The sequence below is a fragment of the Sipha flava genome, unplaced genomic scaffold (genome assembly GCF_003268045.1).
Source record: "Sipha flava isolate LNK unplaced genomic scaffold, YSA_version1 48_pilon_pilon, whole genome shotgun sequence".
Lineage (NCBI taxonomy): Eukaryota > Metazoa > Arthropoda > Insecta > Hemiptera > Aphididae > Sipha > Sipha flava.
In genome coordinates, this window is record NW_020273306.1 from 700,729 (window position 1) to 720,973 (window position 20,245).

Here is a 20,245-nt window from a genome sequence, read left to right on the forward strand (position 1 = left end):
AGTCTGACAATACATAATATATAAAGAATTGTACACATTAATATTTTTAAAATATTTTTTGTGAAATTGATAAATTGAGAGTAGCTAACTGATTAGTCCATTTATCAATAGCTGAATAACGGTTTGTTGCTGAATCAACTAGTGTTAAAGTCAACACTTGATTTGTTTGATCAATGCGGCCTTTAATAGTTCTAAAATATGATACATTTAAATTATATTAAATATAAAATCTATACCTAAAAAACAATAGATATTTAAGTAATATAATACTGACTCGTCTAAGATGCATGTAACCAAAAGACTTTCTACATCACTCTCTTCAATATTGAGCTCTTTGGCAATGAATGGTATATGAACCCGAGTATATGGTCTAATTAATTTTATTAATACTTGAGTTCGAATATTACTTAATAAAGCTGCAAATTAAAGTATATTAAAACCAAAAAAAATAAATACAAAAATGTTTATATTGATAAAATATTAACCAAGTTACCTTCAATATGTTCTCTGATGAATGGATCATCCATAATGTTTTTACGATGATTTTTTAAAATAGTTTCAAATTCATTAATATCATCATTCTGATAAGCTTGGACTAAGTTTGTCATAGCCAATATTTCTGGATCATTTTTATATGGTTTAGCCTCTTGAGAATCAAATGGATTAATACCAGATTTCATCAACCTTAAATATTAAAACAATTATAAATGATAATTATTATAATAGAAATTTGGAAATTATTACATATTTGCCAAAACTAAGTATTTTAAACAGGTTGTACGCCGAGGACTTCCAGATTCATCATAATTTTTAAAAGCTTCAAAAAAATCAGTATGAGCTTTAGAAAAATGACCTTCTTCCAAGTGCATCTTACCACCACATTCTGTAAAATGAATAGTATAAGAGGATAAAGAATATCAGTTAATAATTCAAATTCAATGTACCTCGGATAACACCCATAATTAGAGGATGTGGGATAGCTGATTTAATATGAAGTGATTGTTCATACAATTCTTTTAATTTTTTGTTGTTCTTTTGTGCTGTATACATTTGTATTTCCAGAGCATAAATTTCCAACAATTGAGTACCCTTTTTAAGATCATCTTCCCCATTATCAGTCTGGAAACATAATTGTATGATTAATCAAAATAATTATACTAAATATTTAACTGATTCTCATAATGTCAATATACGATCAATACTTTATATCTCAAAAAAATTTATTTATAAAATATAATTTTATTGACATATGTTTATTTTTTATTTATTCTTGAGATACGACTTATTCGTAGTGTAATACTATTAATAATATTTGATTAGTAAAATTTTAGATTTTTATTTATCTGAAAACCAGAGTTACAACAAAATTACTATTTAGACTCTAATCATCAAAAAATTAAGTAACAATAAGATATAATTTTATCAAAATATGCATTATTTTTCCTAATTTTTAGATGTATACATTGCAATATAAATTAATTTTTTTTGAAATACAAGGTACTGATTATCCATTAATGATAATACAGATTAAAACTAATGATATTTCTGAAAAATACCATCATTGATTATAAATACTAGTATTTACCATTTACTAAAATCTATTTATAAATTAATGATCATTTAATAAATCAAACCATGATGATATGTATCACTAAAGAATAAAACTTATTATAATTAAAGAACACAGAACCTACAATTAATATTCAGTAACATTTAACTTTTTAAATATATTTAAAAAATTTAATTACATATACAATACAGGATTGGCTCCAGAGCTTTGGTTAGGAGGGGGGGGGGAAGTTATAATTTTACAAAATCTTATAACAAAAATAAAACACTAATTTTTACAACACAAATTCAGATCTATTTTTAAAATTGGTAAGAATATCAATAATATGATCTATTTGATCTAGAATATCTACTTTATGATATACATTAATTAGACATGATGCTGATAGTCCATCTTCAGTCATCATTGAACGGAGCCAGGTTTTTAGTCTCCGAAGTGTGAAGAAATTCCTTTCAACCGTCATACCTCTTTGGCCCTATCTACATACGTGTGCCTGTCATATGATAGTACATATTATAATATGCATTTTTTGTTAAAAATATATATTTTTTTTATAAATACTGTACGGGCTTGGGAGGGGGCAACGGCCCCTAGGGCACCCTTGGAGCCACCCCTGATACAATATAGTAACTAAGAACAATAGAGTTGCAATAACTCGAAAAACTTGACAGCTCAAATTGTGTTTTATTCCCCTAGAAAATTCTTCCACAATAAATTAGTTAGATATCTCGCAGTGAATTTTTATCCCTTTTCAACTTTGAGTTATCGCGACTCAACTGTATTTAAAATCAACATATTTTAAATAAGATTAATAGTTATATCTTACTTGACAAGAAGCATGCAATTGTTTCAGAATTTTTGTCAATTTATTGTAATCGGCCAAATCAAAATACAATTTACCCAACTTTGTGTTAGTTTTAAACCAAAGTCTATCATTCTTGGCATCTTTCAAAGCATCTAATGTTGTTTCATAGAAATTTTGCAACAAATCCATCTGAAATAAACATTTCAAATATTAGTTTTACAGATAAAACCATTAAGTAAATTTAACTTACATTCTTTGAAGTAGATATATAATCCAAAATAGAATTTATAGACTTTTCACTATGATTTCGAGTAACTGCAGTTTTAATATAAGTTAACAACTGTTTATAACGATTCATCATTTCATCAAAGTTGTTCTAAATAAAATGAGAAAATATAATAAAATATATGCAAATAAAAGAGTTGATTACATTTTAAAAAGTTGACTTAATAAAAAGTAAATAAACAATTATAAAATCAATAATTTTTATAAACTTAATATCAGTTATGTTAAATATTATCTTCTTTAAATATATACTCTATAAAGGGAGAAGTTTCAGTTTTCAGATTTTTTTTATATTTATATATAGACACCTGGTGAACATAGAGTACATAGATGATTAATACACAATTAGTTAATTCAGTATACATAATAAAGTTAAATAAAAGGTAGCAAAAAAATTGAATTAAATAACATAAAACATTTAAGACAATATTTAGAGTTATAAATAAAGAATTTAAATTTTGGATTAATTTTAGTAAAATAAACTTTATTTGGGCTTCAGATTATTAAAACATATTTCAAAATCGATTATATAAGAGAAATATATAAAACACACAAGAAAATTTAAATTATATTTATATTAATTTACATTAAGAAAATGATTATTTAAATATTAAAAGAATAACGATTTAAATCACAAACAACATATTTATTTATAAAAATACTCATTGCGATTTAAAACTTTTAGTTAGTGGGTACTGAATAATTATAATTTTATAAGAACATAACAAATTGTATAAAAACAAAAACTATATGACGTAAAGATAGATTCTAATTGAAATATTCTAATGGAACTGGAATATTTTAGAGAAAATAATACTGAATATCATCAGTCAAATACAGCTGATAGTTGCAATTACAAGGTTAAAGAAAATTAATCCTTTAAGATTTTTTTTTTAACTTACAAGACGGAAATTGATTTTAATCATTTGTTTTAAAGCTTTAAAGCCCCATTCTCCTTTTTCTCCAGCTTCAAGATCTAATACTTTTTGAAATGACAATAAAGAAGCATTAGGATCCTTTTCTTTTAGTGATTTTGAATTGTAATATTGGTTTTCTAAATCCACATCAGGTTCAGAATTACTGTCTTCTGAATATTCCTATTCATAACATATTATAAACAATTAATACAATTCTTACACGTACTTAAAGTATACAGGGTATCAAGTAAATACTAAACAATTATAAAGCAGTAAGAGAAATAAAATGCATTACCCTACCACAAAATAATTAAATAATAGTTAATTAAAAATGTACTTTATACAAAATATCTGACATATAGAGTTGGAAAAAAAAAGGCTATAAAGCTTGTGGTTCTTTAATTGTCAAAACATATTTTAAATGTCAACTCATGGACAATAAAAAAAAAAAAAAAAAATAGTTAATGCTTTCTTCCTTTTAAGTTTGCATAAATTGGTAACAAGCTATCAATTCTAATAACCAAAAACCATCACAAGTATAACTTTAAATTGGTCCTGATGACAATGTAGTATGTATAACCACAGATTAAAAAGTATTACTATACATTATAGAATATGTTTATACATAATGCAGAGTACTACTTTAAGCTAACATCAAAAGCTAAGTAGTAAATAATTTTTTATTGAAACGACTATCAGAAATATTGAGAATCGTTTGAGTTTCTGAGACAATTATTTATAAAATATTACTTATTAAACATTTTGTATAAAATTGAGAGGATAATATATTTCACATAGTCATGGTATGATGTAAAAAAATACTTACAAGACCATAATCTTCATCATCTTCGCACATGTATACATCTTCTGTATCGGACATTTTGATTTTTCAATTACACCGAATTAACATAACAATTTTAATTATAACTACTGGTTTTTATCTTAATTTTACAATTATTGACATGATCACGTCCAACAATTCGTTATCATTTATCGCGTTATAATAATAATTCTATTACTATAAACATTGCTATATTCATGATCGTCAAATTTATAAAAAACTTGGGTTATCTACAGTAATCACAGGTATTAACCAAACTACACCATTCTTGGACCGGGGTTAATTTACGTCCTTTGACGTTATCAAATGATATTTTATCTCGACATGATTATTTTCTTCTCTATCAAACATCCCATCTCATATGTTATGGAATATAGATATAAAGTATACATTATTCATAAATCTATTTGCTTCTTGCGATTGATTGACTTCTAACATTTAATTGTTTAAAATTTCTAGTTTGGTGAATTGGTGTTTACTGTTTCTTTTTAGTATGGCGTTACCCCGTTTCATCAACGGAATGGTTAGGACTAAGGCCATCTATACGGTGTCTAGTAGAAATGTGGTTTCCCACGAGCCTTGGAAGCCTGGTCCATATCCGAAAACTGAAGAAGAGCGTTTAGCTGCTGCTAAGAAATATGGTCTGTTACCCGAAGAATATGAGCCATACCCAGATGATGGTTTGGGTTATGGAGACTATCCAAAGTTGCCGGACATTGGACAGGACCACAAAAGTGAATATTATCCATGGGACTGTGCCGAACATAACAGGAACTTTGGTAAGAAAATAATAATTACGTGATTTCAATGTCATGTCTTGATAATTATGTTCTTTCTATCCCACAGGTGAAATAATGCATGTAAATTCTGACAAATGGGGTTCGGACAAAGCTAACCCAAATGCTGATGAAAATGCTAGATTTCCTGCCTGGCAAAAATTATTGGCATTGTTTGGTACTGTTTTTGGACTAGGTGGATTGATGCTTACAGGAGATTACTGGTGTAAAACATATAGGCCATATATGCCTAAACAATGGCCTCAAGAAGGAGTGAAATATTATACTTATTCAGACAAATATTTTTGAATAGTATGATTGTTGTTTGATATACATTATATTGTAGCTTATTTTATTTAAAAACATTTTTGATTTTGTTTTACTTGAAAAGGAAAAAAATATGCACTGAATCAATATTGTTAAAAAAATATAATAAAATTTAAATTACTTAAGAAAAATGTATAGTTTTTCAGTATCTTCTGAAAAGAATATTATTATTATTATTATTATTATTAGTACAATATAATTTTTTATCGAAGCATTCTACAGGAATACCTTTAATAATGTTACATTGCCTATATTAATTTTAATTAAAATCTTATTTTAAATATACCCGTAGAGGTTAGAATAAAGAATTATTTCTTAAATTATGTTATTTATATTTTTAATTATTACTGAGTTAAAGTACCTAATGATCTATTCAATCTCCAAAATATCTCTACAGGATTAAAATATTTGACATACATTTAATTAAAAGTGTTACTAAATCAGTTGTCATTTTTGTATTAGAAGATTAAATTTAATAATAAATTAAAACAGATAAAATAACAAACAAGAACTCACTAATCATTAATCTATGAATATTTATAACTATTCATTACTCATATTATAAATATAAATATAAATATAAAACCTTCTATACAATAGAAGATAAGAGGAAAAAATAAATGGAAGGAAATAAATAAAATAAAATGGTTAAGATCAAAAATATGGTAATAAATTATATTAAAATTTAATCAAATAAATATAAATAAGTTTTAAATAAATTAAATATAAGTAATAACACAGATTAAACAAAAAATGTTCATTATATAGTAACATAATAAGTGTTATAATTATTATAAACTATGATTACAATAAAACTTTTAATCCAGTTAAAAGAAAATATATTAAAATACGAATTTATAATTTGTTGATTGCATAAATATCATAAGATGATACTTATCTACAGCATAATTTAATATTTAAATTTCAAGCAGTTATAGTAAAAATGTGTTGAATTTATTTTGTTAATTTTAAATTCTGGTTACATGTATTATGTAAAATTTAGTAAATAATATTTATATTGTCTAAAAATACATTGCACAAAAAGAGGTAAAAATGCTAAGAGTAGTCCTAGTGAGTAACTTGATTTTCTAAATAAATTATATCACACTTCTTTGTCAGTTTCATGAATTTGTATAAGAGATTCTGCTTGTTCAGCATCACCATCTCTAAGCCTGTTTATATATTTTATAGAAAAAACAAAAAACAACATTAATAAAAATAATTATATATTGTATAAACAAATTTTTTTTTAATTCACCTAATTAATTTTTTTCTCTGGCAATGACTTAGGCAATTGTATTCATTTTGATTATAATTATACTGATGTGTTAACCAAATAAGGAAAAAATAAGAGACTGTTGTAGGAACTAAACCTAAATAAAATGATGGTAACGAAAATCGCTCGTGATCAGATATGTTTTGACTGGAGATGCCACGCAAAATTATTGACATTGGAATAGTTAATCCTATAGACATTGTTGCTATAATTGATGATGTCAATAAACACCCCCTATCGTAAAATAAAATAAAATGTTAATAAATATAACTTAATATATAAGTATAACATGTTTTTACCATAACCATATGACTTCAGGCAATGTTGCTTTTACAACTCCATTAATTATTAATGACATTGCTTGTTGTTTGTTGGGCCACTCAAAGGTTTCAAGTTCAAAATAATGAAGAAAAATAAACAATGGCCAGAACATCAGAACATTAAATAGACCAATAAGACCTATAAATAATTAAATTACTAAATAAAAGGTTGATTAAAAATAATTAATTTTTTGATAACAAATTAAAATTAGAAAATGTTACCAAAGTATAATATAATATCTAATTTATCTTCATGATCCACCCAAGACCGTAGAGTAACAATATTTAGTGCATAAAAAACAGCACTACATAAAGATAAGGCAAATCCAATGTTTATTTCACTAAAACTAAAATGAGAATCTGGTAAAGTAATTATAACCTGTAAGTATAAAAGTATTGAATAAAATATTTTATTAATTTTAAAGAAAGTTTAAATAATTTAGTTTGTTTAAAATATAATTTTTTATCAAGAACATGATAAATGATTAATATTTTTAATTTACTAATAATTTTACTCCATTTCATGATACAAATTAAAATTAAAATAATTTACTACATTTCATGATAGAATGTAAAATTAAAATAATTTAATAAATAAAATATACAATACATTTTAATCAAACTATAATATTATTTAAAAATTAGTACACACGTTTCCAGTTATGCTGAATAATACAGTTATTAGTTTAGCAACCGTAAAGCGATCTGTAGAAGGTGTAACAAAAAATAGAGATAGCAGAAGAGTGAAAAAGCTAGTTGTCGACATAACAACAGACACAAGAGTATGTTCCATGTAAACCATAGAAACTTGATGTAATAAATTAGCAACACCCCACTGTAAACAAAATAATCAAATATTAATATTAATATTAATATTTAATAATATAATAATATTAATAAAATATTATAAATTTATAACTAATAATTTAATTGTATATTTACAATTATTTATAAAAGAACAAAATAAGAAAAAAATGTAATAACTCCAAAATTGTTACCAATTTAGATATTTATTTTTTACCAATATAAAAATAATTTGATATTGTTCTTTGTTACCTAGCACTTTTGATACATGTTGAGAGTGGACTCAATATTATTTGTTTTGCTTTGAATGTCGTTAATCAGTGTTGCAACTTATGAGTTGCCCGAGAGTGTATAGAAACCCTAATAGGGCTTGATTTGTGCTTAAATGGAGCTAATTTACGAAGAAATTAATTGTTTAGAAGATTTCAATGAAATTGATCCCGATCCTGATTATGTTAACTATGCTAATAAACATATTGAAAATGAATATAACATTGACGATGATTTTTCTGAATTAAATAGAGGTAATAGTAATAGATCTATAATTATTCCACAATCTCGTTCAAAAAGTCAAAGTTTTATTAGAACCATCGTATTACTAAAGGATAGACAAAGATAGCATAATTAAATGGTTTTTTGATTCATTGTCTAATAATAAAATATGCACTAAGCAGCCTAATAGTCTCACATTTACCTGTATGAATAATAATTGTTATATTATTATATTATTATGTATAAAAAACTATAAATTAATTTTTATTGTTTAAAATATTTATAATTAAGAAAGATTGTAAGAACATTTTTTATAAAAGATTAAAATATAAATAAGATAGTGATGGTTTCAATATTCTATGTTTATTAAATAATAAATAATAATGAAAAAACAACAATGTGAGCTCACCCAATACCAATGGCGGAATGTTGCATAGCGATACCAACAACAGGTTAAGAAACTTCATTGGAAATGAGACTTAGAAATAAAAGTATTCTAAATATTGAATGCAAAAGTACTCAATATTTTAATATAAATAAAGTGATTGACGATTTTGTTAATGAAACAGCCTAAAAAATAATTTTTTCCGACCTATGAGCCTTGTCTGATACTCTAGATGTGTATGTATCACTAACATCAACTTTTTTAATTTATTTTACATTTTTTTTTTTTTTTTTGTAGAACTAATAAAATATTGATTCCCTTCCTCTTTCACACCACATTCACAACCCTTATTCTAAAGAATTTATTTCAATATATACTTTAACCACTTCCTGTGGTCATAGGCAACCCCAGGAATTTCGTAAAGAGGGTGCATCATGCAGTGTATTATGCGTATACATAACTTTTGTATGAGGGGGGGATCAGTTGCAAACAAATCATTATGAAAGGAAAATTTCTAAACCTAAGTATCTGCATATTTAAATAATAAATACAGTAAAACCTCGATAAGACGGAATTTCGGTAAAGCAGAAACCTCGGTATAACGGAACATTTTTTTTGGTCCCGTTTCAAATTACATACAATTAACTAACCCCATTAAGACGGAAAAATATCATGGTCCCAAGCGATTTCGTCTTATCGAGGTTTTACTGTAATAATATATATATATATAATGAATGTGTCAAAATAATAATATACAATCAGTTCCGGATTAACGGGGGAGGGGGGAAACAGCTGCCCCGAGCAGAAAAATTATAGGGCGACAATTTTTTGATGACGTCAACAAAAGTTTTGAAATTTTCTAATGTATATACTAGTTTTTAGGAAAAATTATTAATTTATTATTGAAAAATATTAATAACAATTATATAATATTATAATATAATATATATATTATAATTATTATAATTGTAATAGTTATTTTATATTATATTAAACCGCTGAGTTATTTCGTCTGTTTTTTTTCTGGCACTTAGCATACTAAGGGTAAAACCATATTAATATTATTTAGCGCTCGGACCTATGCATTTTTATTTTCGTTACACTGGCATAAAATTGTGTTTATTGTATTTATTATATATCTCTATGTGTGTATTATATTTTATAACCATCAGATTATTAAATTTGATATTAATAGTTTCAAATAATTTATTTACACACTACCAACCAATTGTTTTTGTTATCTCTCTCTCTCTCTCTCGTCTCATGGCCATAGTTATCGTTGTTGTCGAGTTCGATTCACGAATCACGATTGACTGGAAAACAAACGTGCCTAATATTTTATTTTCAATCAATATGAGTGGATAGCGCATACAAATTAATTGTTTGAGTTTTTTTTAATGTGGAAGAAATTGACGATGATATTTTATGAGAAAAATCAAAGCAAATATTCATAGTGTTTATAACCGGAACTTGAGAATGAGATTATAGAATATAAAATAATAATGAAGTATTTTTCAGAAGATGAAAAATTATCTATGCACAGTTTTCTTGAAGTATTAACAGTATCAAAGTTAATCGAATCATTTCCTATTGTGGAAATAGCTTTAAAACTTTTTATATTTATTCCATGTTTAAATGCTAGTGGAAAAAGATTCTTCTCAGTTTTAAAAAGGGTCAAGAATTACCAGAAAATATAATTATCTAATGAAAATATGTCATAGTTATTTCTAATATCTATTGCAAATATTTTCCTAAAAAGTATAGGTTGGAATGATATTATTAAAGAGTTTACTGCATAGAAAGCTAAAAAATAGTTGTAAATGTTTTATATTGAATATATTTGTATTAAAATGTTTATATTTAGTACTTAATAAGGTTTATAAATTTAAAAACTACTTGTGTTACAATATGTTTACCAGGAGCGGGTTTTATCACTAACCAAGGGAGGGGCTAATGGGGGTTTAAGAATTGAGTTAATTGGTTTGTTAAATCTATATAAAATTTTAAATTACAGAATATGTTTTTGAGTCCCTCATAAGTAAGTCATTTTTTTCAAAATAATGACAAAGTTTAAATAGTTACATTGTAGGTATCAATTTTAATCTGAAACCATTTCAAAATATAGGTAAATACATATAATTAACAACGAAATTGAGCTATTTATTTATAAAAAAAATATATAAAATAGGTACCATATTCATCAATGGCCAATGACGATATTTTATTATAATTATTAATATATAATAATACTTTGCTTTGTAAAATAGATAGCTTAGTCCCAAGGGGGGAACTAGTGCCCCCTTAGCCATCCCCTTAAACCTGCCTGTGATATTAATAAATATAAATTAATTAAACAATCTTAACTATGTTATTACTTGTTGTATGTATACATACATACATATACATATTACATGTACTATACATATATATATATATATTGGTTTGTGGAGTGGGTTAAAGGGAGAAATTAAAATCTGCCCCCATGCGGCGAATTTGTTAATCTATCACTGTTAACAATAAATCCTTGCAATATTTTTTTGTTTCCTTATAATTTCCTTACATTAAGAACACTATTTTATACAATTTTAAAAAGACCTATGGGGGTCTATCCCCACACCCCCCTTGTATACGCCCCTAGCATCATGCATAGTATATACTAATTTCTAAATAATGATTAAATTATTTAAGTTAAATACGTTTTCAAATTGTATGAGAATACAAAATCATTTTGGTTTTTTTGATGGCTATAAAGTTATGCCGGATACTAAGAAATCCGATAATGATAATAATAGCCTCTATCTTACATTTTTAAATTGTGTTCTTTTTTTTAAAAATCCTGGGAACTAGTGTCTATGGTATTAGGAGAGCTTCTCATTCCAAAGTTAATTTTGGTCAACTTAAATTCTAATACCATAAATACATATGAATAATTTTAATTTAATATAAATTATACATAAAAATAAAGAACAGCAAGAGTACTATCTACATAATTATAATTTAAATGCAGATGTATAAAATATAAATAATTAAAAATGTAAAAGATAATTATACCTTTTATATGAAAAATGTAAAAAAAAATATTTGATTTAGTTTTATTGTAACTTTAAATTTTTATTTTTAAAATATTTTATTTGTAAAATAAAATAAAATTCCATTAAATATATAAATGGCATAATACAACACATAAATTACTTTAATTAGCAAAGCTATTATTATTATTATTAATTATAGTATTATTCTAGTTTCATTGTATTTTAATTTAAGCACTTAAATAGCAAAGATTAAATGACTTGACTTCTGAATTAAGTTTATACCATAACTTTGTAAATATTTACATATTTCTACTAATACTTACAAGTGGTGCAACTGTAAAAGCTAGTTTTGCTGTTTGATGAAGATTAAGTAGCTGTCTTGATAAACGACAAATTTCTCTTGCCCTTAATGTAGCTGAATATGATAAACGAGCCATTAATGCTTCTTTAGCTTCTGTTTCAGACAAATGTCTTACCTAAAATAATAAATAAATATAGTTTAGATGCTATTCTTATATAGAATCTAACAATAAAAGCGTATAATAACTTCATATTGATTTTTAATCCCAATGAAATACATCTGAAATAATATTGAATTATGTTATAAACTATTTTATAGAAGCTATTTAATTTTTTTGCAATTAATGCTTTAAAATAAAATTTTGATATTTTAGATTCCGAATGAATTAAAAAATTTATTGGTTTTAACATGATTTGTGTTTTTTTAAGTATCTATTTACAAAATTTTGACTAGAATGATTTTTCTCTGATTATTACAATCATATATATATATATATATATATTTATAAAGATTTCTGACAGGAAATATTGTATAGTTATTATTTGAAGAGGGGTCATTTGACGAATTCTCAAGAGTTTTCATATTATTTGTAATAAACTAATGAAAATTTGTTAAAAAACATAAACAATTATGGCATATTGGTTTTTCAACAAAATTAAATTTTTGTTTTCATCAAACTCAAAAATTATAATTACAGAGACTTGAAATGTTTCCTGAATGCTTTTATTGCTTTGAATAATATAATTTCTAAATGATATTTTGATATATTTATAGTTAATTTTAATTTTCATGTTTACTTAGTTTTTAAAAAAAAATCTATTCAATAATTTTGGTTTGACAAGAAGTCCTGAAAATATAATACAAAGTTCCACTTGCATATTTATTACTGACCAATGGAAAAAAAAATTACCTTAATTAAAATAATAAATTTAAGAACGTTTGAATATTACATTTTGACAAAATAATAAATATCATGAAAATCCGTAATTATTTTTTTAGGCAAAAATTTATAATTTTTATTCTCAAGGCTTAAAATTGGATATAAAATGTATTTATTTAGACTAGTATAAAAAAAAAATTCAGTAAAGTTTCAAAAATCATTAATAAGCATTACAAAATTAAATGTTAAAGAAAATTGGATATTTCAATGAATTTCCAATAAAAGATATTAATTATTTATTAGTTAAAGACATTTCATAGTTTCAAAAAATTTTTTAATCAAACTTGTGTAGTAAATAAAGAAAGTCACTTGAAATTATCGATTTTTCCAAATTTAAGAGGAATTTTTTAAGTTTTAATGATCCTTACATTTTCACAAAAAATATTTAAATTTTGGAAAAATACACTAACTATATCAACCATCTTTAAAAATATAAACTGATTTCCACCCGATTTCTTTTACTCTTTCACTTTTTTTCGTGATATTTTTAGTTTAAAAGATTATTACAGTAGTTTACCCATTTACTCATCCCAACCATGGAGTCTTCCTTGACCTAGGAGTTTGGTCCTTTTAAAATGTATTTTAATAAATAAAGTTATTTTTAACATAAATAAAATATGTATTACCTCAGCAACTTTGTTAAATCGAACTACTTTGTTATTTGACTTTGCAGTTCCTGAATCATCACTTTCTGTACCAGAGGTCATACTAGGATTTTTGATGGGAACATAACTGACTGAGCTCTATATAAAAATTAAATATATATAATTGTAGATTAATAATAATGAACATTTTTTTCAGTTTATTGAAAAAGTTAATTTTGAAAACTTTTTTTACATAAAAGAATTATATATATATTGATATCTTTAATTATATATATGAATTTATCACAGCTTTAAGTACTTAACATTTGACTATTAATGGGAAATACTTTTAAATAGTAAATACTAATTAAATAAAACTATCTTTAAGGTAAAAAGTTAAAATATGTTAAATCATATTTGTGAGTTTCAAAAAAATGATGGTGTTTTTTTTCTGAACCTTAAAATTTTTTTTTTTATTTCCCAGTCAATTTTCCATTAGATATAAATAAAAAAAGTAAAAACAAGGAATGATGTTAAATATTGATATGATAAAGATCCAAAATCTTGATGTATATGAGTCACTATTCTAAACAATATAGAAAATCTAATCTTTCCTTAGTTTATATTAATACAATTTTGAGTTTTATTATCTTTTTAACTTTTTTCATTTGGATTTGTACAATGTACCAATGACTTCTATGTTAGGAATATTCATACTTTCCGCTTTATAATATTACTATATGTATACATCTAAAGAAATTTTTCAAATTAGACTCCTTGTTTTGTTAGCTGGTCAATGTAAATTAAATTTGGACAAATTAATAGAAGCAATTTAAATATCAAACTAAATGTGCAAAAACATAAGATATCAATTACAAGTTTGGTAATTTTACTAATTCCAAAGCTATAAATATATTTTTTTCAATTTAATTGTATTGATTGTATTTTATTGTATGCATTTAAGTATATTTTTATAAAAAAAAAAAGGCTATACATAAAGATCTTTAGGGTTCTTACTTACAATTATATTTTAGAGTTTAGATAGTACAATTCAAAATATAAGTTCTGTAATATCAAATCAGTACTGTATCTACAAAGTTTGATTCAATTAATCATAAATATTGTAAACTTAATATTAAATTGAGTCGAACATTTAAAGAACTTAATTTTTCTAGGTTTTTTCATGGTTGAATTAAACTTTTCACAAATAGTAACAGCTTATTCTTCTGATAATATTAGTATGAAGAAATGTTATTAAAAAAATTGTAAGTAAAATAAGTATTTAATTTTTTTTGTTTTTTGATACTAGGATATAAATTATTTGGCTATATAATACATTATACATTAGAGTAATAACTTCAGAAAATAAGATTATCAGCATAGGTGCAAATAGGGAATTTCAATGAGAAAGGGGCTTCAGAATTACCATTTTTAACCAAACATTATAAGTTGAGACTTTGTTCTAATACCTTTAAATGATCCAAAATAATCATTAAATTATAGTCATTAGTTATAATTACTAAGAGCTGTAATGTAACAAGATAAAAGCTTAATTAAATTAAAAAAATCACAATCATATAAAATAATAAATGTATACAATATTAAACGATAATAAATCCAGGGGACTGAATTCACATTAGGATGCTTAGCCCCACAAGCACCAACCTATTTGCACCTATGATTATCAATATACTATATACATATTTTATATTATATTGACTTTACATATAGATGTTTTTTTAGTAGGTTATACAAAAAACAACATAAGAAATATACACTCAGACCCGTTTTTACATGATATTTATTCTACAATAATGATATACAAATGTACAATTTATTAGTGCAAGTTTATTTTATGAAATCTTGAGATTATTCAAGTCTAGGGGGCCAACTAAAAAAATAATACTAAAATACCAGCATTGGCATCAATACTATTTTTATATAAATTTAGTAGATGGTAGTGAAACTCAATATGAAGATATTTAGTATCATTTGATTTTTATTTATATGTTGGTCCTAAGATTTTGTATACAATGCATAATATCTATTTAGTAAACTAAGAGTATTTTAAAAATTAATAATTATAACTATTATCAGTAAAAACAAAAAATATCTTTTTTAAAAAAATGCACTATTATTAAAAATTTCAATTATACTATTTTTTTAATATTTTTGTAAGTTATAATACATTAAAGTTTTGATTCATTTATTTTGTTAAATATACAAATATTTTTAAATCTATTAACAATGAACTAAAATGCTTACTAATCTTTCAGTTTCATCAGTGAAAACATTATCATCTTCATCATCATCATCCTCATCAATAGTATCAAAATTAACAAACTAAAATAATATAATATAATTAATATTATAAATTAATCAATACCTAAAATTACCATATAATTAGTTTGATTTCCGCAAGGCTTTCTCAATTCTTTAAATATTATATACACCAGAAAGTAAATAGTAAACATAGAAGCTTTGGTATAGGCAAAAAAAAATGGCTTTTTGTAGTCATTTTTATAAGGAACATACTGAAAATTAAAAACATAATAAAAACATTAAAAAATAATTTCATCAACACTCATACAATTTAGTTTCAATGTTTAGCATAATAATAATATAATAATAAAATATTTAAGTTTGTATCACTTAGTTTAAAATACTCTTAATTCATTAAATCAATTTTTTAGTAAAACTATAGTAATAGTTATTAAAATCTAAGACAACATACGTTGGTGAATTTTGATGATACAATCCATATTATATCTGCCAACAATAATAACAATAAGCCAAGTGTCAGTCTTTGGGACAGATTGTGCATTTTTTTCAGCTATCCACCGTTATGGCAATAAAAATTCTATCTGGTTATCCATATTCCTATAATTACACAGAAAAAAAGAGTAATAAAAATACAATGAAAACTAATTCAATTATCTCATTAATTTATCACATTTCTGCAAAATGTTTAAAATAAATATTTACTCAAAATTAATAAATTACATGGTTTTTTTTATCATTATCAAAAATATAATTTCATTATTATTATTTAAATTGTATTCATAAACATGAACCATATCGTGGTGTATGTGTATGTAGTGCATTTTATACAATAAATGTGTTAATTCGTTATCACTATTTACCAGCAACATTATCTATACAATGTTATCGACGTCAAAAAGCTATATAGATTATATAGATTATGTATAATCTAGGTATTTTGGAACACTCTCGTTACATTTTCAATCACTAGCAATTGTAAAAAAAAAAGTTGCCTCAATTTAAATATTAATTGTAGTAAGATTAAATCCAAAAATATTATCTTAATTCCTTGTTCGAACTGTGTTAAATGGGACTACTCGTATCTTTATTCACAATATTAAACAGCTTAGACTCAGTCACCCTACCATATACAGAGCTTATTAAGCATTGCCTTTAACATTTCGCCGAAAAGTTTGTTGAAATGCTCAACTAATTTTTTAGATTAATCATACACTGGGTTAAAAGTGGCAAAAAGTGCAGGGGAACTCTGAATCGTCCCTATATCATTCTCAACGTTCCATATATTAATTATAAATAGGTATAAATGTTACTGGCAATATGGATAATCAGGTATTTTGCAAAATGCCAAAAATCACTCGGCAATATATATAATACGATCTTTGCCTAGGTATTATGTATAATGCCAAATGTGGAGTAGACAATATGATGAAAATAAACAAAATTGGACATTGCCTACTACCAACAACTTTAGTTATCGTCTATCATAAATGTGCGTACACGATTTAACGTAATAAAGATTAATATTATTTTACTACTATAACAATTATTCAGAAGTACAATATTGAACGTACTAATAATTTTATTACAATATCGTTATTTTTCTAGTCATTTTCGTGTCTCGTTTTGGTGTTGCAACTATGCATACGATTTATATATAGTCAAATTTTTACAACAAACTACGAAATGTTTTTAAAAATTTAGCCATTAATACTAGTTTTTTATATGATGAACAGTAAAATGAGTTGATAAAAATTCAATCCAGAGGAATTGGCCAAGGATTTTTAAAATGTGTAAGTTCAAATGTCAAAATAAAAAGTGTATTTGCCTTAAAAATAACATTTTGTGCACTTCAAAATTTCACTTTTCTACAACATGTTATAATAAGTAAATAGTAGTTTAAGTAAAATATTTATATAATAGTTATAATGTAATAATACATAAAAATTAAATTTTGTCTGTAATATGAGTAATAATGTATAATAATTATAAGAATCTTAATGTAACATAACATATCTATAATAAAATGTTTTGTACTTTGCCTAAAAAAAATTAACATTTTGCAAAATACCTGGATTATCCATATTGCCGGTAACATAAATATATATTACCTATGATGTGTTAGTGTTAGTGAACAATTTCCTCCACAAACTATTTATATTCTGTAAAAATGTATAAACTTGTAAATTATTTACTTATTGTTTTAAATAACAGATTGTAAATTTCTCGGCGCGAGCCGCGGTTAGTCACGGAAAGCCGTGACGTGTCCACTCAAACGTTCTCAGATTTCCTATTATATTTATATTTATTGGACAACAATATTATAGTCTACCAGTAAGTTTATAATCACTATTAATATTCTTAGAAGATGGATGAAAATTATGATTTTATGAGCAAGTGGTGATGTAGTTTAAATGTAAATAAATATAATATATTGTATACAATTTTTATTGCAAGAAAAAATCTAATTGAAAAAAAACTAAAAACGCAATTTACGCTAATTTTAATTTTTAAATAAACACGAAGGATCTATTATAGATGTTTTTCCTTGTGGGAGGGTATGACCCCCCTGAAACCCCCCTGGAACCACCTCTGCAATTGAGTATCAACATTATCGTAAACTCTCGTACGGTTCTTATCAGAAGATTTAGTTGCTGGTACATTTATTTTTCAAAAAATTTACTCATTTGAATTTAAAATAACAATAAAAATTTTTTAGTTTTTGGTTGGTATGTTGAAAACATTGAAAAAAATTACATAATTTATAATTTATTAGATAATTATTATAATTTTTATTCTATTAACCATAACGCGTTTCCATGACATTTTAAATTACATTTTTCAACTAACAATAGTTCATACGAAATATTTGTCACTCCAACAGCGGAGTCGAGAGTGAAAACATACAAATTCCTTCTAATATTTCTCGAAGCCATCATAAGTTTCATTAATACTTTAAAGTTTCAAGTTTAAGCGATTTTAATTTGTCAGTTAACTATTTTCCCCATAACGCTTTAGTGGTCGATTTGTCGAATTTTGAAATAGCGGATTCGCCAGTCATTGGAGATAGTCATGCAGACATCCGTCAAACAGATATTTCTACCAGGTAAGGTTTTTTAACTGTTTTCCAACGCTTTTAAGCCTATATTATGAAATATTTAATAAAATAATAATTTTTAATAACATTTTAGGATGTATTTTAGGGTCAAAAGAAGATAAACAATTTTTTTTGTAATTTTTGAAAAACTTACTTTAAGTTTAATAAACCTTATTTTTAAATAAATTATTGACATTTGCCAAATACAATTTTTTTTTCTATAACTTGTTTCATTCTAGTAAAATATATTCATAAGCGTGTGGAGACCTGTATTTAAGAGAGTGCCTACGATACTTTGGGGCTTTATATTAACAAAACATGTAGGTATATTTAATAAATTATAATGGAAAAATAGTTAAATAAATATAAATACATTTTTTTATTCAATAATGTGGTAATTAGTCCCTTGAAAATGTTTTCCTTGAATATAGTATATTTTTCTTAGACTGTTATAATTAATTATGATTTGTACTTTTGTAGTCAATTTTAGCTTATATTTTATCATAATAAGTTTTTACAATAAAATTTAGTTTTAGTATTTCTATTATGAAAAATTATATAAAAGGACAAAGATTACAGTGGTTTGGGCACATAATGAGAAGAAGCGAAGAAGAAACTATTAGGGCAGTGATAGAATGGCAAACAGAAGGGAAGAGACCTCGAGGCAGACCAAGGAAGAGATGGCTTGACTTAATAGAAAAGGATCTTAAAACTGTAGGGGTAAAAGAATGGAAGGAAATTATACAAGATCGAGAGAAATTGAGGGACATAGAGTTGGCGGCAAAAAATCTAATTGAGTTATAAATGCCAGTTTTGATATGATATTATGAAATATAATTTATTTTTTTCCGGATATATTAGTATATATAACATTCAACCTATACAATAACAGTTAAAATAAGAAACCCTCACTTTTAGACTTACATTTTAGAATTCCCGTTTACTACATTTCGGGGGATACCCGGGTACATATATAGTCATATATGATTATACTCTGATAACTGCTAATTTTGATTTTGCGAGTAGTAAGCATTGGCTTATATTTTTATTTAAAAATTATAGATTATTTGTTACATTATTACAGCATAAAATATATTTCACAGAATATATTCTGTGATTATACATAAATAGTTAAAGCTATAATATAATTTTAATAAGTTTTTATTTTATTTAGAAAAAATACAATCTGAACATTTTATATACAATAAGAATT

The 20,245-nt window shown here is 24.5% G+C and overlaps 3 protein-coding genes across 6 annotated transcripts; 1 reads left to right on the forward strand and 2 right to left on the reverse strand.

The window, feature by feature from the left end:
* Positions 1-2: 2 nt before the first annotated feature.
* LOC112690075 (COP9 signalosome complex subunit 2) lies at positions 3-4,612 on the reverse strand. The gene is made up of 9 exons (XM_025563990.1): positions 4,404-4,612; positions 3,563-3,757; positions 2,626-2,751; positions 2,397-2,564; positions 945-1,119; positions 745-883; positions 494-684; positions 275-416; positions 3-191 (listed from the first exon to the last, which is right to left on the reverse strand). The coding sequence occupies exons 1-9, from the start codon at positions 4,455-4,457 to the stop codon at positions 47-49; spliced, it is 1,335 nt and encodes a 444-aa protein (XP_025419775.1). The 5' UTR covers positions 4,458-4,612; the 3' UTR covers positions 3-46.
* Positions 4,613-4,729: 117 nt separating this feature from the next.
* Positions 4,730-5,545, forward strand: LOC112690077 (NADH dehydrogenase [ubiquinone] 1 beta subcomplex subunit 8, mitochondrial). Its single transcript, XM_025563992.1, has 3 exons — positions 4,730-4,802; positions 4,878-5,197; positions 5,265-5,545. The coding sequence occupies exons 1-3, from the start codon at positions 4,780-4,782 to the stop codon at positions 5,501-5,503; spliced, it is 582 nt and encodes a 193-aa protein (XP_025419777.1). The 5' UTR covers positions 4,730-4,779; the 3' UTR covers positions 5,504-5,545.
* Positions 5,546-6,373: 828 nt separating this feature from the next.
* LOC112690095 (solute carrier family 35 member F5) lies at positions 6,374-16,769 on the reverse strand. 4 transcript variants are annotated; one of them, XM_025564016.1, is made up of 11 exons: positions 16,659-16,768; positions 16,390-16,535; positions 16,052-16,189; positions 15,921-15,998; positions 13,698-13,814; positions 12,154-12,306; positions 7,770-7,952; positions 7,340-7,496; positions 7,097-7,256; positions 6,780-7,031; positions 6,376-6,693 (listed from the first exon to the last, which is right to left on the reverse strand). In XM_025564016.1, exons 2-11 carry the CDS (start codon positions 16,477-16,479, stop codon positions 6,624-6,626), a joined length of 1,398 nt encoding a protein of 465 aa, XP_025419801.1. In that variant the 5' UTR covers positions 16,480-16,535; positions 16,659-16,768; the 3' UTR covers positions 6,376-6,623. The 4 variants fall into 4 exon arrangements, with proteins under 4 accessions (XP_025419803.1, XP_025419804.1, XP_025419801.1 ...); XM_025564017.1 differs by having other exon boundaries at positions 16,641-16,768; XM_025564018.1 differs by lacking the exon at positions 7,770-7,952 and having other exon boundaries at positions 6,374-6,693; positions 16,659-16,769.
* Positions 16,770-20,245: the final 3,476 nt, after the last annotated feature.